This window comes from Hermetia illucens, chromosome 7 (assembly GCF_905115235.1).
Source record: "Hermetia illucens chromosome 7, iHerIll2.2.curated.20191125, whole genome shotgun sequence".
NCBI classification, from domain to species: Eukaryota; Metazoa; Arthropoda; class Insecta; order Diptera; family Stratiomyidae; genus Hermetia; species Hermetia illucens.
The window spans coordinates 14,846,267-14,869,194 of record NC_051855.1 but is presented as its reverse complement, the minus strand read 5'-3'; the positions used below and the strand labels follow the sequence as shown (position 1 = coordinate 14,869,194).

The 22,928-nt window shown below is 34.0% G+C and overlaps 1 protein-coding gene across 10 annotated transcripts; it reads right to left on the bottom strand.

Annotated features, from left to right (window-relative positions):
• Positions 1-328: 328 nt before the first annotated feature.
• LOC119660915 (flocculation protein FLO11) lies at positions 329-22,494 on the bottom strand. Of its 10 annotated transcripts, none has more exons than XM_038069876.1 (12): positions 22,388-22,494; positions 21,168-21,264; positions 20,653-20,790; positions 12,205-13,488; positions 11,868-12,080; positions 6,465-6,555; positions 4,969-5,151; positions 4,649-4,888; positions 4,189-4,571; positions 4,012-4,123; positions 2,919-3,722; positions 329-2,573 (listed from the first exon to the last, which is right to left on the bottom strand). In XM_038069876.1, exons 2-12 carry the CDS (start codon positions 21,240-21,242, stop codon positions 1,750-1,752), a joined length of 4,347 nt encoding a protein of 1,448 aa, XP_037925804.1. In that variant the 5' UTR covers positions 21,243-21,264; positions 22,388-22,494; the 3' UTR covers positions 329-1,749. The 10 variants fall into 10 exon arrangements, with proteins under 10 accessions (XP_037925804.1, XP_037925803.1, XP_037925810.1 ...); XM_038069875.1 differs by lacking the exon at positions 22,388-22,494 and adding an exon at positions 22,176-22,381; XM_038069882.1 differs by lacking the exon at positions 22,388-22,494 and adding an exon at positions 22,176-22,381 and having other exon boundaries at positions 12,205-12,759.
• Positions 22,495-22,928: the final 434 nt, after the last annotated feature.

The following is a 22,928-nucleotide window of genomic DNA, read 5'->3' as shown; positions in this document are numbered from 1 at the left end:
TTTTCATTATTTGGAACGTACTAAACGAGAAATTAACGTCTAAATCCTCGAAAAATGATTTTTCAGCTTTTACCCATTTTCGTCATCAAAAAATCAAAGGCTATACACTTGCTTTTTGACTCTGATACCCCAAAATTTCAAAATCGAAAATTGGGTTTTTTTTTTCATTATTTGGAGAGTTCTAAACGAGAATTTTGGAATCCAATTGTAGAGCAATTTCCATTGTCGTTTTGGTCTGGCAAAGGAATACTTAAGAACAACGCATTCCTTTTGTACATGCCTCGGAGTTTCGCTACTGAATACTTTTTAGTAGTAAACACGGAAGAAATCCGGTGAAGTTCTTTATTAGAATAACATTTAAGATAATCATTTTCCCTGTATAATCGGTAGTATACGTATTTTCTTACATATTTTCCGTGAAATATAATACATATAGAAATTAACGATAAAACTGAACAAAATATACACACATGTATCCTTCCATTTCGGGTTATATTGTTAGGGATTTGGCGGAAAGTAAAACTTAATAATATTTTTTTTTTTTTTACTTTTTTTTTGCCTTTCTCCGGCGTTCGGCTTATCGACATTAATTTTATATATTTTTTTTTAATTAATTCTCCATGAGAGTGAGTTGGAAGTAGGAGAATAAAATAAGAAATTTCTCCTCCAGTTTCGTTAGAAGTGCAATTATTAGTTATCATTTCCAATTTAAATATAACAATTTTCAAATCAGCTTTTCGTCTAAAAGGGAAATTCGAAATTAATGGAAAGGAGAAAGGCGGATTAAATGTAACTTTCATTCAGATTCCATATTTTGTCGAATTTAACAAAGAAAGTTTGCAGAGGGGCGAACTAGACTACCACCTTTTTGAGGATCGCCTACAGACAGATTTCCAGTTTAAGCGTATCTAATTAAACTATGAAGTAAAAGATAAGAAAACTGTTACAAGTTGAGATGGTTGTTGGACTCAGTTAAAGTAATAAGCTTTAGACGCCTGTAACTTCAGCATTGGAATCGTAACAATCAGCTCAGCTCAACGGTTATCGAAGACCAGTTAGTTGATCAACTGCTGCTTATCAGCCAAAATTATTTTTAAATATGATTTGAATTAACACAATATATTGATTCAATTATGATACATTAACAAACGAATTATTTTATATATTTTCTTAGCACAATTCAACGACAGCAAAACAATCCCATTTCCGCTTAGTGTTACACTTTTTTGATGCATAACTGTGCGCGTCTGATAACAAAACAAAACAGACCTTTAACAACCGTAAAACAACTGCAAAAGAAAACTAACTGATCGAATTCGATCCTCCCAAAAAAGTTACTAAAACGAAAGCTAGAAATTGCAAGCAACCTCACTCATGGCAGATTAGTCTCTCTAGTATAGCAGCAGGAGCAGCTCGTTTAAGATCGGATTGATCCTAGGTTCGGGTTTATACTAGTAATGTCCTTTTAGGAACTGAAACTGAACACCGTCTCCGTCGCTAATAGATTTTTTTATTCAGTAAATATCGGTATTTCGGGAACAATTTGTTCCCTTCTTCAGTGTGGAGTGTATACAAGTTGTTCCCGAAATATCGATATTTGCTGAATAAAAAATTACTACTAGCGACGGAGACGGTGTTGAGTTTTAATTCCTAAAAGCTTTTTGCTAGAAATACCGTAAACACGCATTGTTTATAGTAATATTCGCTGATTCGATAGTCCTGTACTACTGAAAACATTTAAAATGGATTCTAGAAATCAGTGTAGGGTAAAGCGGTGGCTTGTCTAGTTTTACTGAATGTGATCGGCCTATAATAGTCTCTCATTTGATTCCATCCCCTTGGAGCGGTGTTGTAGTTCTGACACTGGGACATATCCACGGCAATCGTGGGTGGTGGCAAACTAGTCGGTATTGGTTGACAGCTATTGGCATAGTAGAGATCCTCCGGGGGTGGATGATAAGGATGTGGTGCAACCTTGTCCGATATTGTGTTGGAAGACGCGCCATAATAGTTGGAGGATTGGTGTTGGTTAGCCATGGTTGTCGGTGATGGCATCTGTGGGGATTGATAGCTAGGAGCCTTAGCTGAAGGTTGTGGTGCTGCACCGAAGGGAGTTGGGGAAGTATTTCGAACTTTGTTCGGAAATACGGCTAGAGGCTTACGGATCGATGGTGGTGCTGATATAGACGAATTATAGGCGTTTGATGGTTGATCGAATTTAGCCAGTTTATCATAAGGTAGGGGGGAAGGGTTGAATGGTGCCGGAGAAGCATTTTTAACGTGAGTACTAGAAGCATTGTAGAGATATTTTTGTTGAAGTGCAGCCGGGGATACAGGTGGGTATGAAGTTGTCATTGGCTGTGAATATGTCGGGAATTTAGAGGCAGTTTGCTGGGGTGGTGGCGCCGGGTACGTTGACGGGAAAGATGTTGGCTCCGGTTGTAGTGCTGGTGCTGTTTCTATATGGATGGGTGGCTGTTGGTACGGCTTGGAGTATAACGATGTAGATGGTAGCTGCTGCTGCGGCGGGGGCACATAGCTATCTAAGGGGATTTCCGGTGGTGTATAGAGACCTGTTAAAACCAGAGACAAAAGAAGAAATTTTATTAATTTTCATATTTTTCCTTTGGTACGCCATCGATTTTCATTAACAGCACATTCTACAATAGGTTTCAGATACAATACTCCAGTTCACTCGGAGTTCACAGGACTACAACATTGGGTAATACTATTCAAAGCAAGCGACATGCAATTAAGCTTTTATCTATATAGAGTTGTTGTTAATATGCGACAAATGAACCATAGATTTATATGGGATTGAATCACACGATAATTGCAACAATTTCGTCCTTTTTTTCTTCCTATATTGATGTTTCGAAACAAAGGAACTTTCACAGGGTTTCAATAACGATGCTTGCCTTTCTCCCGGTTCAATGAGCTGCTGGCGTTGTTGGGATCATTAGCGGTTTGCGAAATGGTATAGTCTTGGAATTTCATGTAAGCTTCGTTTTGACCATCAGCTTGCTTTTGCTCGGGGATTGTATCCAATTTTTCAGGTAAAGTTTTCATTGGTGTTGGCTTCTCTAGACGCTCGATTAACTTTTGACTTTGCTTTTCGAAGGAACTGATTAGATCCTTTACTGGCATTTTTATATACTCCTCTGAATCTTCATCATTTCCATTTTGAATTTGTACAATTTGGTGATGAGTTTCACTATTGCTATCCTCCCTTTTGACTTTTTCCAGGTGCATCAGGTCAGTGATGGAAGAATTTGGGACAAATTGACTATGCTGTTTTTGGGCGTGCTTAGTTGCATTACCCGTAGTTTCTTGTAGGTATGGTTTGATAATAGACGCTTCAAGCTCCTTGATTGTATTGTCGAAGTACAAGTAATTATCTTTAGCTTCTGCAACCATGAGTTCAGGACTTTTAGCTATACAATCTACAACACTTTGATGAAGATGCAAAGAAGACGATGTAGCTTTTGTAGTATTGGTTTTTGTGGTATATCGGATTATTTCTTCTTCATCAGTTTGACCGAAATTTTCCACTTTGATTCCATAATTCTCTTCGATACTTTTTCCAACTGGTAGTTGAATAGTTGTTTCTCGGGATGAGGATGAAGCAGAGGACGAGGATGAGATTTGGACACTTTTGTCAGAATTGCTAGCAGGCGGAACTTCATGATTCTCTGTATGGTTGCAATTATTTTGTGACGAATCTAGTGATAAGGCATATTTGGAAGCTGTAGAAGCGTTAAAAGCAGATGATCTAGATGATGTAAATGATGATAGTCTCGGGCATGATTTTTCTGATGACGAATAAACTAAGAGCCGTTTGTTAGAATGGCTTAGTTAAGAAAGAAAAATTGCCGCTTTGATATGCTCAAAATTTTGCTTATATTTTTACGTATGTGCACCCGACTTTTAAAGATCAAAAACCGAGTACGCTTAACCAATCGAAAGCCAGTTAAATTTCAAAGTATTTCAAACAAATTTCTAAAACATTACCTTTTGGTAGAGCTAATGGTGGAGCATTCCAGCCTTGTGGTACACTTGGCTTGTAAGCTAGATCACGTTGACTGCTTGGTAAGTAACCGGACGGCTTGGAGATTGGAAATTTCTGTAAAGTAATAAGAAAAATTGATTTTCTCCACTGGGCCAGAAGCTTGTCATTGCAGAATTTACCTTTGGAGCCGACTCAGTGAGTGGCACATTATCCGTATAAAAACTAGATGGTGCACTTGAAGCCGGTACGCCTACAAAATCTTGTTGGCCATGATGTATATCTTGAAAAGCAGAACTGGCTGAACCCGTTTCTAAAGCTGCCTCCCATGGTGTTTTGACTAGCTTAAGTCGTGGTTGAGCATACTTATCCTGCACCATGTCTTGATGCATATTAAGCTGAACACGTTGAACACCCAAGTCTGAGTATGCCGGGAGTAGAGATGGTGATGTAGGGATTGGCCGCCCATATGAAGGCACACCCGATGGGCTATGGGCAGCAGCATTTGTTTCATCAACGATCCATTTTTCGGACTTCTTTCGGCGTTTGGCGAACAACTCAGCCCCTAGTAATTTTTCATATAGTATTGAGGTAGCTTCGATTAAGTGGTATTTTCCCCTAAAAATTCAATTTAAAACACACCTTTGCCTTTGGGGGCATGCAACGCGGTTACAAGCTCGGCACATTTGTCTGGTGAAAGTAAACCTGTATCTGTTGAAAATCCTTGGTGTGGCATAGACGATAAGTCCTGTACTTGGCCTCGAGGATTCATCAGAAGTTTGAGCGGGAATTTCTCATGCATAGTAGACGATGATGTCATCGATTGATAGTCATTTTCTTTTGTTTCTTCGTTATGTTCGTATTGTTCCACATCGGCTTTGCCTATTTGAACGATATCCGAATAAGTGCTTGAAAAGACAAAGACAGACTGAAAGTGATCTTTTTGTAATTCGCTAACTTACCGTCTCCTTCGTGAACCCATTTTACTGATCGTTTTTTACGATTAACATACATCGATTGTCCCTTAGATTGTTGATTGCTTATATCGCTCAGTGAATGCGAAATCCTTCTGGCCAATTCAACCTGATCCTCCACAGTAGGGTGGAGTGTAGGTGAATAGAATGCAGAAGATGCATAGAGTTTTCCTTAAGGGTGTAGTCAAATTATTGAAAAGCAACATCTGATTTTTTGTCTCAGGTAATTTTTAAAGTGACGAGACGGGTTCAATTTTTTTTTTTTTTTATGATTGATTTTGAAAATAGATCCGAAAATATATGGTACGAATATGAATTCCTATTCGAAATTAACAACTCGGTAAACTGGAAGCTAGGTGCTAGGATGAACTTAAAGGGGTTTTGCAGCCAGTTACTAAAAATTATAGTACCTGACCTAACCTGACGAGCAAGTGAAGTCATTCGAAATCTGCTCGTCCAAGAATAAGGAAAACGTCAGGTTGGTCTGCGAAAGCAATTGACGAATAAACTTTCATAGAGGTATGGTTGGACCAAGACACTATATAAAGAAAGAGTCTTCCATATCACGGAGTGTATCGCGAAGGCATGCGACTTATGGATGCCGAGACGTTATACTTTCCTCATTTGAAGGCCATTGAATTGTCCGATCTTCGGTCGGCGTGTCATTGGATCAGACGAGCAGCTCAGAGAGCAATGGGTAAGGTTGACCAGGAAGTGAAACAACGAGCTTACAAGAAAGCCCGAAGTGACTTGAAGCTAGCTATACAAAGAAACAAGAGGGATTGCTTCAAGTAACTCTACGCAGAGGCGGATATGGGGAAGTGCCTACAGGGTTGTGATGGGGAAATTTTGAGATCAGGCAGCTCCACAAATTACATGTCTCGATCTCCTACTGAAAATCTTTCAGGGTTTGTTCCCTCAGGAGGGCACAAGAGGTTACAGTCCTACAGACATGTTTAGATGTGGCTGTAATAACTGGAGATTTGGGATAGGCTGGGAGACAACAAAGCGCCTGACCTCGACGTCATATCAAACAAAGCCCTTAAGCTGGCCGTTAAATCGAGGCCAGATATATTCGTAGAGTTGTATGAAGCATGCTTGGCGGATGGGATCTTTCCTGAGACATGGAAAAAACAAAGGCTAGTATTGTTGCCTAAACCTGGTAAGCGTCTTGGTGAACTATCCTCTTACAGACCTATATGTCTATTGGACACTATGGAGCGAAAAATTTACAATAGATTGCTCTCGGCTGTAGAAAGTCTGGGAGGCTTATCAGTTCGATAATTCGGCTTCCGTACGGGCAGATAAACCGTTGACGCCATCAAACTGGTCACTGGCTTAGCTGAAAATGCGATGCATGGAAGGAGTGGCACTAGCAAGCATTGTGATTGACGTGCAAAATTGAAAAAATTAAAAATAATAAAAATTTTAACCCGTCACGTCCCCTTAAATTAAAAAATAATTAAAAATTAAGTTCTACATACGATTTTTCTGTGGGAGGATTTCTTCTGCATCGGTTGCGGGAGTAAAAATTTTATTCAGATCTACAGGCTTTTGACCTGGTTCGGTTGATTCCTAAAATATGAATGGTATTAATATTTATTGGTTTATTATTCTACAATGCTCGGTGGGAATAAAATCAGGCAGCTGCCAAAGGAAAACACAAGCCAAATTTGCATGTTAGGTGTGAAAACTTATTGAAATCATGGACGATTTAATTGATTGTTTCAGACCGGGGAAAAGTCGGTCAATTTTAGCTACTTATATATACTTTTTAACTTCACAACACAACAATCTTGGATACAATAGTAACTTATAACAACATTCATTTACCTTATGCCAAATTCGTTTACTTAAGTTTATGAGAAAATCCTTTTTAACGGGATCATAACGATCGCTCGGTTTGAAGCCCCGCTTTTTCTCAATCGTACAATTGCCAAGTGATTGAGTACGTTGTAATCGGGAATATTTCATTGTACTTTCATTATTTGAATAGCTTACGGGAAAATATAGCACACTAGCACTACGCTCCATTAATTTAAGATTTTTGAGATTTTTTTAATCGGGCGCAAAAATTTATTTTAAACCTAATTTTTCGTCACTTGAATTTCGTTGTTTTAGTTTTTTTTATTTCAATTTATATTATTTATATTTCTACTAGGAAAACATATTTGTCTTCGGTACTGTAGTCGTAATGTTTAATGTTTTTGAATAGAAAGCGTTATTCAAGATTTAAGGGCAGAGTTTTGACTTTATCCCTTCATTGATTTGGAATTAGAGAAACTTATACCAGAGCCAGTAACTAAAATTAGGGCAGCTGTTAGTAATGCAACTGTTTAGTCGATGAAATGTTGAAATTCAATAAGTATCCCCGCAAACTAGCTTCCTCCCCTCATTAACTTGAACCGAGCTGGAATCAATGTGCAATGTAACACTATCCACACACGCACAACTTTGCACCACTGCAGCATCGAATTCACATAGAATTAAAAATAGTTTATGCAAAGATGGATCAACTATGGGAAGATACAAGTTCGTTGATTGATTATTAATATTAAATTCTCTTATGTTTTTATCATGTCACTGTTTGCTCGTGAGATCCTTTTCGGTTTTATTAAATATTTATTTTTTTAAAATTATACCGTCGACGAAATCGACTAGTCGCCCGAGACAATCATTTGCTTACTTTCGATTATGAAACTATATGCACTGAATAAAAGTAATAAAACTTTCTATTTACGAGTATATAATTTATTGGTTTGCAGTTGCTTTCTTCGGTCTTTCCCCCCGCGATGCAAATTTAAAATAATTGAAATATATCGATTACACGGCCACATATACACAATTCGATTGTATTCGCTCATACACCCAAGAACAATTCAAAAAGATATCTTTTAACAGAACGACAAGCTGAATCATGAAGAAATTTTCAAAGAGAATACGACCAAGATTATCAGAATCAAATAAAACGGATAGAAAAATAATTCAACGAACATGGACGAACTAACTAAAATTAATTTAATTTAAATTAAAATATACAAAGCAAGTGGAGAAACATATTCGTACTTGAGGATTAAAAATACAGCAAGCAGTTTATTGTTTCTAAATTTTTATTATTTTTATTTAAATTTTAGCTGATTTCCTCTCTTTCGCGACACTAAAGTTATGTTGTCATTTATATTTTCCTATTTGTATATTTGTTCTTTTTTTAAATTTCACGATACAACTGATCGCATATTGCCGTCAGATTAATTTAATTCTTCGGTACACAGTATAGAATTATTTGGGGTACAAGCAACAGCCAACAACAACAACAACAACAGCGCTTGTCGGACAGTCCCCCAAAAAACAGAAATTTGTTTTACTATTCGAAAATTAGCAGTAGCAAGCTGGTCTGGTGATTCTAAATGGTTTCCCTGAATGTATGTGTATTTGGTGGTTTTTCTATTTTTAATGGTTGTTTGTAAGAGAGGGAGAGTGAACAGTTTTCAAGCAGCTTTAATTTAGCAAGCAGTTAGAGTTGTATCTGAGAATTTTTATCTTTTTTCGCTACTTGCTAATAGATTGCTAGTCGGTGAGATACCAGCTTTAACGAGTCACTGTCACTCTGGCGAAAAAATCTGTTTTGAAAATCATTCCAATATTAATTAAAAGGAGGAATTATATATATATAGATATATATGTAGATAAATTGATATCTGAAGATATAAAATTTGGGTGCAATGTATCTATCTATCTTTCTATCTCTGAAAAATTATTAAAAAATGATTTGTCTCTTCCAAATTCCAAATTTTTTAATTGATATGCGAATAAATTTGAAAATTATCTAGCGATGAAAATATGGTTGCAGCTTATAATTCCTGGAGACAACCCCCCCCCCCTACCCTCTTCTCCCGGAATACCTTAGTCTAACTTGCCATTGGTCTTCTAGTGGCAATAATCCCATCCCTTTCCCATTCAGATCTTTAGCAGCATCTTTGCTCCTATGAACCCTAGATTTTCAAACAGCAATCACAATGACAATCCTATCTTTTTGCAGATAAATTTCTTTAAAAATTATCTGATCTGCTTTCAACAACCCCATTGAATGGCTACACGAGAATCTGGTGGTTGCAAATATACTATTTGCTTTGAAAATCTTGGGGATAGCATGAATTACGTCATTATGAAGAGATTCGGACAGGTGTTAGCATATGTTCTACATTCTATTTTTCGCTCGTTCAAATTTTAGAATGATTTTTCAAATATTCCATTTTTTTTTTTTAAATAAAGAACGATTTCGTATAGAGTAATCATAACACACTGAGCTCTCTTAAAACTCAATGATCTCCGTTGCGCTCGCTCTCGCTCCCCCCTTAAGTTACTAATGAAAAATAATACAAATAAATTCAAAAGCATTGAATTTTATCTTTTTAAATTCCTTCTGAATATTTGGCTTCAATAATAATTTAAACAATTAGTAAACGAGACCAGTGCACGGGATCCCCGCTTCCATCAAATTATTTTATGAGTGTTATGATTTTTTGACACTATTTTTTCTAATTTTGAATTTCCCGTGCTTGCAGTTGATGAACTTTTGTCTATTTATTACATTTCCGGAGTTTCTTTTTTGTTTGATTTCAAAAAAATCTCCCGCGCAAAATATTATTTTATTTGCAAAAATTTGTTAGAGCCGTGCCAATAGCAAACACCTGCAGCCAACTTTACTTCTTGAATTTACATCTTATACACCTAGTTTTGTACTGATGAAGGAGGTAAGTTGCTCCCGAAATATATATCTACATTGAAAAAGAAAAATTGTAGTTTTGGAGGAAGCTACCGCTCTAACAACTCAGGTCATTGTTAGACCCATTATACTATCCCCGTAAATCGTCTATTCAATGGCATCCTGCCTACGGCGATCGCAAGCTTTAACGAATCTAAGAACATTCTCCAGATGCAGAGAGTTTGCAAATTCTTTATTGAAGAACACCTTACCAAGGTGTCTTCGTCTGAGATCTGAACAGGCCGAGCAGCTGCATGAAAAGTGCAGGGCTGTCTCACATTGGCTCGTCGTTATGCGCGAGAATTCTTTTTTTTATACCTTGACAAAAATTGGAGTTATTTTTTTAGTTTTATACAAAAGTTCATCGTTTGCCACTTCAGGTATTTGAATCTAAAAAAATCATAACCCTAAGGTCCACCCTTGACTTGGGGTTTTTTTTCTCTTTTTCCCATAGGAACACAACAAAATATCCTTCTTGGGTAAAAGCGTTTTTTTTTTAATGAAAACTTGAATGAGGAAAGGGCTTATCCGAAATAAAAAAAGTACTTACCAAACGATTCGCTCAAATGAGTGTTCACATTTCCATCAATTAGATAATCCTTTTCACTTTCTGTGTTCTAAATATCACACAAACACACTCTTAAACATAAACACAAATAAGCACAAATGTTTTTAGCATATTAGAGCACTTGGAAGAGCAGAGGTAACATAGTATGGGCATTTTAGGTGAAGAGGGAGCTTGGGAGTGAGTATCATATGTCTCTGATCCAATCAGGGTATCAAAATTGGCGATTGAGCTAGTACGACCATATAAATACAGTATCTGTCCATCAAATTAGGAACGATACACTTTTTTGAGAAAATTTACTATATCACTGGGTTTTTGTTTATGAGGATATGTTGTCACCTCCATTTGTTATTTCACTACCTAGGGTGGGATGTTAAATTAGAATTAGAACCGTCATTTGCTTGACAGTCGCTTGATTTTGTCAAAAATCGTATTTTAAGCTAGTCAATTTTTCAATAGAGTTTTTTCAGAGTAATTGAAAAAACTACAAAGTCTAATCCAAGAGAAGACCGACCAATTCTGCGAAAGTCTCAGGAGACTCGAACTGCAACCTCCCAGAGTATTTTGGATGACGCAAATGACTCTGGCGTTGGGACATACCATCATACACTACGCAGGTGTTTGTATGAAAACGGGTTGAAATGAAGGACGCCAGATAAAAAGCCGAAATTAACAGAGGCGATGCAGCGACGGCGATTTTATGGGCCCACTTACACGAGGATTACAAATCGAACTATTGAATCAAGATAAATTGGTTAAAAATACTTTTTTCTCGGCGGTTGGAACTACATTAGGAGATTTTCGGAATCGGCTTTTTTTTTTGCATAAATCGTTAGCCTAGCTACCCCAGAATACGCTGGAGAAATTTCAAAGCGAAATTCGTGGTCTTTTAGATTTTATAGGGGTGGAAGCGAACAGATACCGATAAGGTATAGGTACGTAAAGACATAAAACGATTACCTCCTGAGCGGTGCATCGCTTGCAAAATGTTTGATTTTAATTATTTTTAACTGCATTGAGATTGTTTTTTTTAGAAAATAAATTATTCATACTAAATCACGCTACACATCTCCCTGTTGGAAAATTTTAGCTACGACCTTAGCGGAATACTGTCGCCTAACTCTTTTATTTTTTTATTTTTTTATTTTTGATTTTTTAATTATTTTTTTTATTTATTTATTTTTTTTTTTAAATATTTTTATTTTTCAAAAAGAAATTCTCAAAAAGCATTCGGAACATGACTAATATAGTGCTCAAATTTGATTGAATTCCGAATAATTCTTCCCACTAAAAAAAATCTCAAAATCCCTCTAATTTCGTCCCCCCTTAAAGCCAGTCGATCAATGTTCAGATTGTCTCTGTGCCTACAATGCACAAATCTGAGAGATAAAGAATTCTAATCAATCTAATTATATTGGGTCTTTCTGGAATTGAATTCAAGAAGAGGATGACCTATTGCCCATCTTGCTACCAAGGTCTGACAAGGATTTAGTGCTATTTTATTCGTTAATGACACTCTGTCTTTAAATATTTAAATGAAATAATTTTTTATACCTCCAAAATGAGCTCATTAGAAACTGGTAATGACATTGAACGGTGTGATTTCGAAATGTAACTATTAATATTTGGTGCTGAAAATGGTGCATATTGATGTTGTTGATTTGGGTATTGACGATAGCCTAGTGGTTGATATTGTATTGATGATGGAGGAGTTGCTTTTATAGTTGTAGTGGTTACTGTACTATATGTTGTTGAACCGTGTTTATCCTTTTTGTTTTTGAAGAAAACATTTTAGGGAATCATGCGAGTGTAATATAATATACAGTACAAAAATTTATAGGAATGGTTAGCACTACAAGAAATATTGCATCAAAATAACATTTCCAATTACCTTAACTTCGCTACGTTCCACAACTTCATTTTTAGTCGTATATCCTGAAGTTTCACTAGTAGCTTCTCGTGTTTTAGAAACAATTTGTGGTTGATCGGCTGGTGCCAAAGTCGGTGCATAAACTGGTGCATATGATTGGATCGTTGCTGGGCCTTGTGCATAACTTTCAGTCGGGGGTGGTGCATAACTTCTAGTTTGCGGTGGTAGATAGGTATGAGCCGGAGCTTGTACATAACTTGCTGTCTCTTGGGCTGGTTCAAAGGATTTTTCTACCGGAGCAGAATCCGTCTGTGCTGAGGCTGTAACAATGGTTGCTTTCTCTTCTTGCTCGACAACCCGATCTATATCAGATATAATTTCTTTAAGTTTATTTTTAATGCTGTCCTGTTTGATTTCTGACGAAGGTGTTTCAGCAGGCTTTGGTGTAGGTACAGGAGCCGTTGTAGCCGCTGGTGTTGGAGCTGGAACTGAAACTGAAACCGGTGTTGGTTGCTGTTCTGTTGGAGCGATCGACGATGTCGATGATGTTATCAAAGTCGAAGATTCGGTTGTTTCCTGTTGGGATAAGTTTATTATAGGTTCAGGTTTTTCAGATTTTTGAGTGGTGATGGTTGTATCAGTCGGTGTAGTTTCTTTAGATTGGGGCTTTGATTCGGGTTTTTGTGGTGTGTCTGTTGTTTGGATTTGGGGGGTAGTGGTGGTGGTAGTTGACTCTGCTTGTGATTGCTTTTCTTCCTTGCCTTCCTCTGCAGATGCTTCTTCTTTGTCCTCCTGAACTTCATTTTCAGCATCTTCTTCTTCAACTTCAACTTCTTCTGTCTCCTCTTCAACATGCTCTACTTTTTCTTCAGTGTCGTTGGTTTTTTCTTGTACTTCTTCAGTCGACTTCTGAGAAGTTGGTGGAGGAGCCTTTATGGTTACCTCAACCGATACATCCTCGGACACTGTTTCTGACACTTCTTCCTTTTTAGTTGATTGTGGTGGTGCTTCTTTTTTTATGACAATTGTTTGCTCCACACTCACATCTTCCGGGCTCTCATCATCGGTTACTTCTACTTCAACTTCAATCTCTTCCTCCTCTTCTTCACCTTCTTCCTCTTCAACTATAACTTGTGTTTCTTTTTTTTCTGTTGAAGGTTTCTCATTGGTTGTAACTTCAGTCTCTTTAGGCTCCTCTTCAGGAGTAGCTTGGTTGGCGTCAGTGTTATTTGTTGGGGCTGCTGAAGTTGTTTCAGCAGGTTCTTCTGGTTTTTCGTCTTTTGATACATTTGTATCCTTTTCATCCTGGACAAAATTTTTGGAAAAAATCATACTTTTTATACTCTTTCTCATGAGTTATTGTTTTTGTGCATTCATTTTATAGTCATTGAAATTTATCTTCAGGTTATCCAGTAAAGTTGCAGCTTAGCTCGGTTTATTAGAAAGTGAGTTTGCTGGCGCTAAAGCCATTCTTTTTTTTTTTAATTCATCTGTGAATATTATTCATGGCATCGGAAGCTATTTGATTGTTTTTACTTTTTGTTTGCAATAAGAAAGGTTTCAAAAAGAAAAGAAAGAAAGAACAACCGCATTGATGATGTGTATTAGATTCGTATAATGTGTGCTGCATTTATTTTTTCATTTTTATGTATTCTGATAAATGATTAATCATTAACCGAGACAAAACTAAAATGAAATTACAGCCGATCGTGAATATTTCGCCATTGGAGAGTGCAATGAAAATCTGATTGTTTTCGTACAAATATCAAAGTTGTAAACCAAGGAAATTATACAAGTTTCACTATTTCGAATTATTCACGTTTTGCTGTATAAACAAAGTGTGAATATCACAAATGCTATTTAATTAACTCATCAAGCAATATTTTAGGATCACTCAATAAAATTCTTTGGCAAGCAAACAGCAGACAATCATTCCAAATACTTTGAAAATTTTTGCGCACTATAATTTTTGGCAGGAAAATCACTTCTGACATGGCTAAGCAGGTTGTTCGAATTACAAGTGAATTATACTATTGTCGAGAAATTTACCATAGTTTCATTTAGATAATAATAATAATAACATACCTTCTATCTTTCCTAATTATCCACCATGAAATTAACTTTATATGGTCATTGCGGAATCTATTTTGAATTGGTATAACTTTTCACCATTTGTCACTCTATTTTGTTCGTCTTCCTATCCATTTTCAAGTTTGTTTAAATAACCATATTTCCATGTTTTCATTATAAGAATAGATTGGACTAATATTATTTTAGAGGAAGTTGACTGCAGTTAAGCTGGAAATTTCAGCAATAATTCGCCTTAACAGAAAATCTAAACTCTAAAAGGGTGCGAATTATATTCAAGTTTAAACTGCCAATAGTTTTGAGCCTAATCTAAAGCTAGTCTGGGATATGAGGGATCCTAAGTTCACATCCAATTGAGGTTGGACCGGATTACTCCCACGTTTAATCCCATACAGCAATCGAAAACATTATGGTTCGCAGATTATTATTCACCCCGCTCCATTAAGAAAAATTGTTTATTTTTCATGGTAAAATACCGGAAATTAAAAAAATTGCATAATAATATTTAAAATATTTGCACGTATGCCTATGAACCTATTTTAGTAAACTGACCCTCATTTTCATTTTCCATTTTCAGATCCATTTAATTTTATATTGTGGAAATATAAAGCGGAATTTCTCTGTTTGCTCTTTAAATTACGTTTGGAGCAAATAAACCTCTGAAACAACAAAATAACATCCCACATCTTGTTAATACCACCCCCTTAATGCTCATCACTGAAATCAAGTCAAATTTAATGTAAACATTATTTTACACTTTTATAAATTAAAATCCAAGATTTTCAACGACCGTATCTAAAATAAACGATTCTTAATATAAATAAACCCCTATTCATTAGTATTGACTTGGGAACAGAAGAGTGTGGGGACTGCTTATAGTATATATCGATGCAGCCCCCGGAGTTCCACCGTGCTAAGAATTCGCTATTTGCTCTTGTTTCTTGCCGCAGAAGCTATAAATATAAAGAATGGTTTTCTCTTGGTTCTTTTTTTTTTCTTTTTAATTTCGCTTTATTTTAAATAATTGGCAAAGCGTAGCGGAGAAAATGCAGAGAGATGTAAATCGAAACGTTGGAGTGATGAATTCTTCTAGCTTTGTCCCAGGAAAGCTCCATGGTTTTATCTGGGGCAATGGGAGGTTGTTTTTTTTTGTCTGTTTTGAGTCAATTCATAGATACATGTATTTAAATTCAAAAGAGAATACCATTATTTACATATTTTGAGTGACTTTTATAAGCGTGAACATAAGGCGACTCCAAGCCTGCTATTTATTAATCAAACAAATTTTAAGTAATCAAATCATCAAAATTATTATAGTCAGGCCTAGGCCACTATACCCTCCCCTTTTTGAGCAGTTTTAGGTTTGTTGTTCCCGCGGTTTACTACTATCTACTTTAATAAATCACATTGAAATAGAATGGTAACTTACCTTGGAAGAATTCCACCTGAAATTTCTCGTATACCTAAACCTACTAACTAAGGAATTTTGGGCATAGCAATTTCTAAACTCAATGATCATTATAAAAATCTATTCAATCTATACATATATTTATGTAAAGATTGTAGTTTAAGACTAACAAGATTTAAACCATTACTTCTTTCCTATCTCTGAAAAAGAATCGCACACTATTAAGCCAATGTGTAAGCAAAAAAAACTTACAATTGCTACGAAAAATTAAGTTAAGTGTAGTGATAATTGCTTAGGGAAAAACGAGAAATTAGGAAAGATATTCCACTTAAAAAAATGCTATCAAAACGCAAAACTTTACACAGGAAAATTAAAAGAAAATACAAAAACCAATTCAAAAAAAATTGGACTAGAGAGCAAAATATAGAACTGCATTAGGTGAATGTTTTGTTCTTTCACTTTCTTTAATTCTCTAATGTTCGGGGAAAAATAAAAAAAAAACCCTCTGGACTGATTTTTGTATTGATTGTGACATTTTTTGATAGTTTTCTGTTTGAAATAGTTTGTTTTTTTGTGTTCTACCTATAAAAAAATTCAAAAAAGCATCAAAACAACTGCAAAATCACCACCATGCTTTTAAAATAGTATTTCAAAAAGTATACAACATGTGTGTGTGTGGGCTTGTATAGAGTGTGTAAACGAAATAATAAAAGCTGAATGAAGAAAAATTAAATGTTTTTCTTTTCAGATATAGGTAAATGTGAAAATAATTAATTAAAACAAAATTACTTTTTTTTTCATTTATCTTTCCTTTTATTGAAATTTCTATTCTTTTTGGAATATATATTTTCATATATATATATATCAACAATTTTAACGAAATGTCTTTAAAAGTTCTAGATCTTTCATGTCTAGAATTCATATAAAATTTTCTATATTCCGAGTTTCACTTTAGTTTATTTATCTTGATTTTTTAATTCCTAGATTATTCTCAAAAGTTCTATATGTATTATCCAGTTTGATCATATTAAATAATAATGAGAAAGAAGAAATATTAAACTAAGCGCAAATTATAAAAAGAACTACAGCAAAAATTAAAGCTTAATATTAGATTTTACGCTTGTTGATCAACCCTCTTTCCACTTCCCTCACTCCTTAGTTTGATAGTTCGACAAAAGCAAATAACTGAATCAATTTTATAAAATTCAATTAAGTAATAATTCTCTTTTGTTAAAGTACAAATCATATAATTTAACAAAATCATGCTTTTTTTTTATTTCTAAGTGCAAAGCTAGTCTATATATGATTCACTTCTACTATAAAATTTAATTAAAAATTCCCTTTTTCACTTGATAGTAGTATAGATCTTTCTTTAAATTTTGGGTGAACTAAATTGCAATTTATTGATTCGTAGTTAAAAATGATATTATTTTGTCAAGTAAATTTCTGTAAGTTTTAATCTGAATTGTGGATTTTATCTATATATATTTTTTTAAAAGAAGTATGGCTTCAGACGTTGTGCATTTTGTATTTTTTGTTCTTTTATTTTCTTTTTTTTTCTTGGAAAGCAGCAGTTCTATATTTCCCTCATTCATTCTCTGTATAGTTTTATTCTTGTAAGTTCTGAACTAATGAAAAATAAAAAGTAAACGAGAAGATTATAACGAACAAAAATGTCAAGGATTAAAAGACAATTGCATCGACATTCTATTTAGTTTGGTTGTGGTACTTTCACTGCCTGTTCTGCTTTTAAAGTACGACTGAATGAAAAGTTAATTTTACAATATTATAACGAAAAGCCCAAGAAAAAACCATTTTTATCATTCAAATTCAGTTTTCTTGTGGTTTTGTTTCTTTTTTCAAGAAGTACACAAAAAAACCTCACAATGTTATGCACAAGAATGATAATTTTTTTTCACTTTCTGATTATATTTTGTTATTTTATAAAAATCTAAAGAATGACTGATTGAATATACACTCCATTTCGCTTGATCGCAGATATATTTTGTTCAATGCGGTTTTCCCTCTAGTTTGAGAGACCTTTTTCAAACCCAAATTCACACATTACACCAATAAGATTTACTTAGCAGCAGAATGCCGATAGCGTTTGCCATAGTGATTTCACTCACCAAAAAAAAAATTATCAATAATTTTGTTTCAGGTGATTGCTTACACTCGATATAACGTCTTGATTTCCCAAAATTAAAACCAGTAAGAATTCCCAGTAACAGGTCGTAGAGTTTCGGTAAAAAATGAAACCTTGGAGCGCCTAAACGCGTCAAAGAAGCCAAAATCGACATATATAAAAACAAAAGTTGAAGATGCTCTTATATTGCGGCAAAAAATAGAAGATGTAAATCAGCTGCCAAAAATTATGCTTTTAATAAGAAAAACCATGGAAAAAATCGAAAAGAATAGACTGTCTGAGCCACTAAAGCACAATATTTGTGAAGCCTCTAGCTCAGTTGGTAAAATCAAAGCCTAACTCGTGTAGTATTCTCACTAAACTTCGCAGAATCATGCTTTATAGCGTAAACTATACTAACCACGTTGTGAATCTAGGATGAGCTAAAGGGAGGTTTCCACTCAACTTTCCAAAAATATGATAAGATACTATTGTTTACTTAATTCGAGCTGCTATCGATATAGTGGGTATTTTGAGGCTTAAATATCATATAGGGGCAGTTTCGCAATTTTTTTTCAGACTTTTGTCTTAGGTGGTTTATAAGAATGACTCCGTGAAACTAGTGATCACGTTGTAATTCCCGCACTTCGTCTTTATAATTAATGTCAAAACTAGCTTCAGAAAGCACTAGACAAGACCTTTAATTTGATACCCCGCATTTGGTGAAAAAATTGTTATACCCTTCCTTTGTACGCTTGGGAATCTAATAAATAAAAGACGAAAAGATAAAACCACCAAATTTTTGATATGCTTTTACGAGGTAAACATTCACTTGCCCGCAATCAAGTGAAATAAAATTAATTAGCATTTTTTTGGGTGAGCAAAATCACCCTGCCAAAAGCTAATGGCATTCAATGTCTCAGTAAACATCGTTTTGGGGGTATTTTCCGAACAAGTTGAGAGTGTAATGTGCAATTCAAAACAGGCCTCGTAAACCAGCGAAAAATGTGCTATTTTTCAAAAAAATACTTGCAATCAACTAAAAGGGAATGTAGATTTTTTATTATAAAATACTCAATTATGTTAGTAGGGAAAAGAGGGGAAGCGTTACATGTTGTTATACTTTTCTGACGTCTGGTTCTTCAAAGTCTTTACTTTGTAAATCAGAAATCGTGTCTTTATGTGGTGTTAGTATATAGATTTGGCAAGTCTAATTCAATTTTTCAAATTAAATTCCGAATTTTGCAAGGAATTGTAGATTTTACCAAGCTGACTTTAGGCTTTTCCAATTCAATTTCAGAATTTTCTATTTGAAATTCAGATTTTTTTTAATGTTCCACTATAAGGATTTATACCAACATTATATATTTGGATAAGAATGGAAATTCTATGAAAGCGATATGTAACCCATAATTTTTTTAATAATTTTCTTTTTTCTTGTAACAGGATGAACACGAAATGATTTAAATTATCAAAGTAAAATTTTTATTTCAAATATTTATCATGAATTGTAAGCTTGAAGACAAATTCAAATAAATCTGTTTATCTACTTTTAAAAAAAATATGAAAATTATTAAAAAATTATTGGAAAAATCTGAAATTAGTTTAGAAAAATCTGAAATTGTTTGAAAAACTCGGAATTTGATTTGAAAAATTCCGAATTAGTCTTGCAAAACCTATAGACATGTTTTCAGATAGTTTTTTAGAGCAATTGGTATTTTCAATGCATAAGCTGGTATAATATGAATGATAATATGAATGAATGATAATTATGAAAGTTAAAAATTGTGCACGAAACAAACAAACACACAAATTATATAAATTACTTGAAATTTTTAAAATTGTAATACTTCGAAAAAAATTAGAAATGTAATAAAAGAAGAAGAACATAAATATTTATATATAGGAAAACAGCTTGACACGGAATTGAGATAAATTTTGATGAATTTATAAATCAGCCACATTGGCAAAAAATTGGTGAATGAGGGAAGAAACATGATATTTGTTTCGCTTGAACTCACTTCAACCGTACGACCAAGTTAAGATATAAAACCAGAAGAAATGGACTGAACTGAAAAATTGATGGTAAAATCAATTTTCAGGCAATTGTAATAAACCAAATCGTATCGATATTAATGACAACTAAGTACGTCGTACAAAAAGTAGAGATTTGACTGGAAAAAATCTTTATATTGAATCTTATTTATTTTCTGGCTTATCTTATGTAGCCAGATAGTGTAAAACTGAATCCACAACATTAAAAGCACAGGTTTGGAGCAGTATATTTACATATAATGAAGATGCTTGACCATGCAGTCTCCTGCGTATCTACGCATTTTGTATTATTATCTAATACACTTTAGAATGATAGGAGTAGTTAGTCACAAGGGTAGTAATAGTAAAAGTGGCTGCGGGGGTTAAGTACAACATTGATGTTTCGTTTGGAAATGTGTGTCTGTTCTGGACATATAAAGACGAATGACAGTCTGGCGTGCATGATTTTGAGTTTATACATATAGAGTATGTTGTGTTGGAAGAAATTGTCTCTTATTATTCTCATCCAAAACGAGGATAAGAAAATGATATTTTATCGAAAATCAAATTTAGAAATTCTTCATTATCAGTTATTATGAAAGGAAGCTCATCTACTTATTATTTCTCAGAAAAGGAAATGTATGCATTTTGAAAACACAACAAAATTATATATGAAGTCATGAAAAAGATTAAAATGTTTTCAGTTTTTTTAGAATTCAATTTCTTCAATTTCTGTACTTTGTCCAATACGAATATTACTACTCTGTACGGACGATGATGTTGCAACTTTGCGTTGAGTTGTTGTTGAACTCACCATCACAGATTGTTGAACAGATTTTTGAATAGATTGTGATGAAGTTTGTTGCACGCTCTTCTCAACGGTTTGCTCGACGCTACGTTTCAGGCTGCTTTCCTGTTCAATTGAACCTGTTGCGGTCTTTTCAATGCTCACCTGGATACATATATATATTTGTTTTCCAATTGATATATATATATATTTTTTATGCATCGTTTCATTTTTATGCAATACATTGGACAAGGTGAAGAGATAAATAATAACAAAAGACCAATCATTAGATTATATTCAAAGAATATATAGAGAATGATTTACGAATATTTATTGGATTTGTTTTTCGAAGTACTCGTATGAGGTTGTATTAAGAAAGGAATGCGTTTTAATCAGGTTTATGCAGGTTATTTAATTGTTATTGATAATTATGCTTAAGAAAATGTTATAAAAATTGTCATAATTTTTATAGACTTATTTTGAAAATAAAAAGAAATATTAAGATATATTCATGGATGCTAGGGATGCAAATTCTGTATTACCTCGTGAGCGTTCTCAGATACTGCAGCTGACATTTTTGTCACTCCGGTTCCACCTACGTTTTCACTTACTTCCATTTTTCAATGAAGTGTTCGTTTTCTGCAAGCAAATTAAAATGAAAAACAAAAAATAATTCAAATAATCTTCTCCGATGTTACAAATTTGGGTCATTATGGGAAAAATCATGCAAATCTCCGAATTTCTATTTAACTATAATAAACAAACAAAAATGAAGGAAGATATGGCTTATATTGCCATTTTATATTATAATATAATATAAGCTTGTTTTTAATTAATAAAAATAGAGACAATTAGTATCTATATCGTCCCCAATCAATGCCAGTTCACCGAAAATATGGATAAAAATAAATCTTGAATTTTATGTCAAATTTTCCTTTTAAACATATACATTCATAAATTGTTGACGCATTGTGAATACTCAAATATGTCAATGTATATATTTTCCAAACTAAAGCCAAATGTAATTTGGAAGACCATCTTTCGATTTTATCTAAAAGAAACTCAACAAATTCAATTCTAGTTATAAACTTCATAAATTAAAGTCCCAAAAAGCTGACTTTATCCGCAACTTTAATTCATTGATTCGAGCAACCACGTGAAATAATTCTTCTTTAAAATTCGATTACACAACCCAAAAATTGGAAAAAAAGGATGACGTAAATGCAACTTGTGATTCTGAAGAAATTTGAAATAGTTGAAAAAGTAATGAGACCAATTAGCACTCCTATTCGAGTTAACTTCTCCACAAAGCACTTTTCAGTCAAAAAATTTGAAATTGAATAATTAAGCAATAATAAACCAGCACTTGTCTGTTATAGCACGGTAACTTCGTTGTCTTCTAAGGCTTTGATCTCATAAAAAAAAGTCGGAAACAAGCTTTATCCACAATCACAACTAAGTATAATAATTTTATACATTTCAAGATAGCATAATTGAACTTTGTTACGTATTTTCTTATTAAAAAAATAATATTATCAAATTTTCACTACCTTTTCGAATTAGACGTGGGTTTCAGATAATTGTTTTCCTTAGTCTTATTTTTTTATATTTATATTTCTTAGATATGTAAATTTATTCTTTTTATTTCCGAAAGAAAATTTCTGTATAAAAAGATAATTTACAAAAATGTGACTGTCTTCGACCGAGCGAGCGAGCGAGCGTTTAGGATCGCTTGACGTCCAACTCAAGACTCAGAACTTACCAAACACACGATAGATTGTGCCTCGTATCAATAGATTTTCATATTTTTCTTTTCCGCTTTTCCTTTCTTTTCATGTTGTGTATATGTTTTTTCAATTTTTTTTTTTTTTTTTTTGTTGGTTTCCTCACAAAGATTTCATTAATTTCCTTTTTTATTATTGTATTTCACTCTATCCTCTATTTGTATGCTTCTTACTCGCATCTCTTTTATATATCTTAGTAAAATAGCTCAAGCTGAAAAAGCCTATTTTCGTGCACCATATTTTCGGTTCCTACACGAAAATTTAGCAGATACACTCATGAACATTTCAAATATGTATAGGCTGAGATGAATCTTTTTTAGAATCAGAAAATGATGCTATTTCGTCGTCTGTCGTCAAATATTTTCATCTTATTTCATCGAAGTACGCGTTATACGTTACAATGTATTTATCTATTTTCATATGTAGATAGTGTGCATTAGGTATTCCGGGCTGACAGCGGGGAAACTTCAGTTTGCTATTGTGGCTAGCGAAGGACTTGCTTAGTTGTGGCCGCTTTAT

Excerpts from the sequence above, each read along its gene's own strand:
- LOC119660915 (XM_038069876.1), bottom strand. The coding sequence starts at position 21,242 with ATGGAAGTAAGTGAAAACGTAGGTGGAACCGGAGTGACAAAAATGTCA. Across the intron at positions 3,723-4,011 it reads ACCATTAGCTCTACCAAAAG|ATTCGTCACAAAATAATTGC; the intron begins GTAATGTTTTAG and ends CCTTATCACTAG. Across the intron at positions 2,574-2,918 it reads CTCATTGAACCGGGAGAAAG|GTCTCTATACACCACCGGAA; the intron begins GCAAGCATCGTT and ends TGGTTTTAACAG.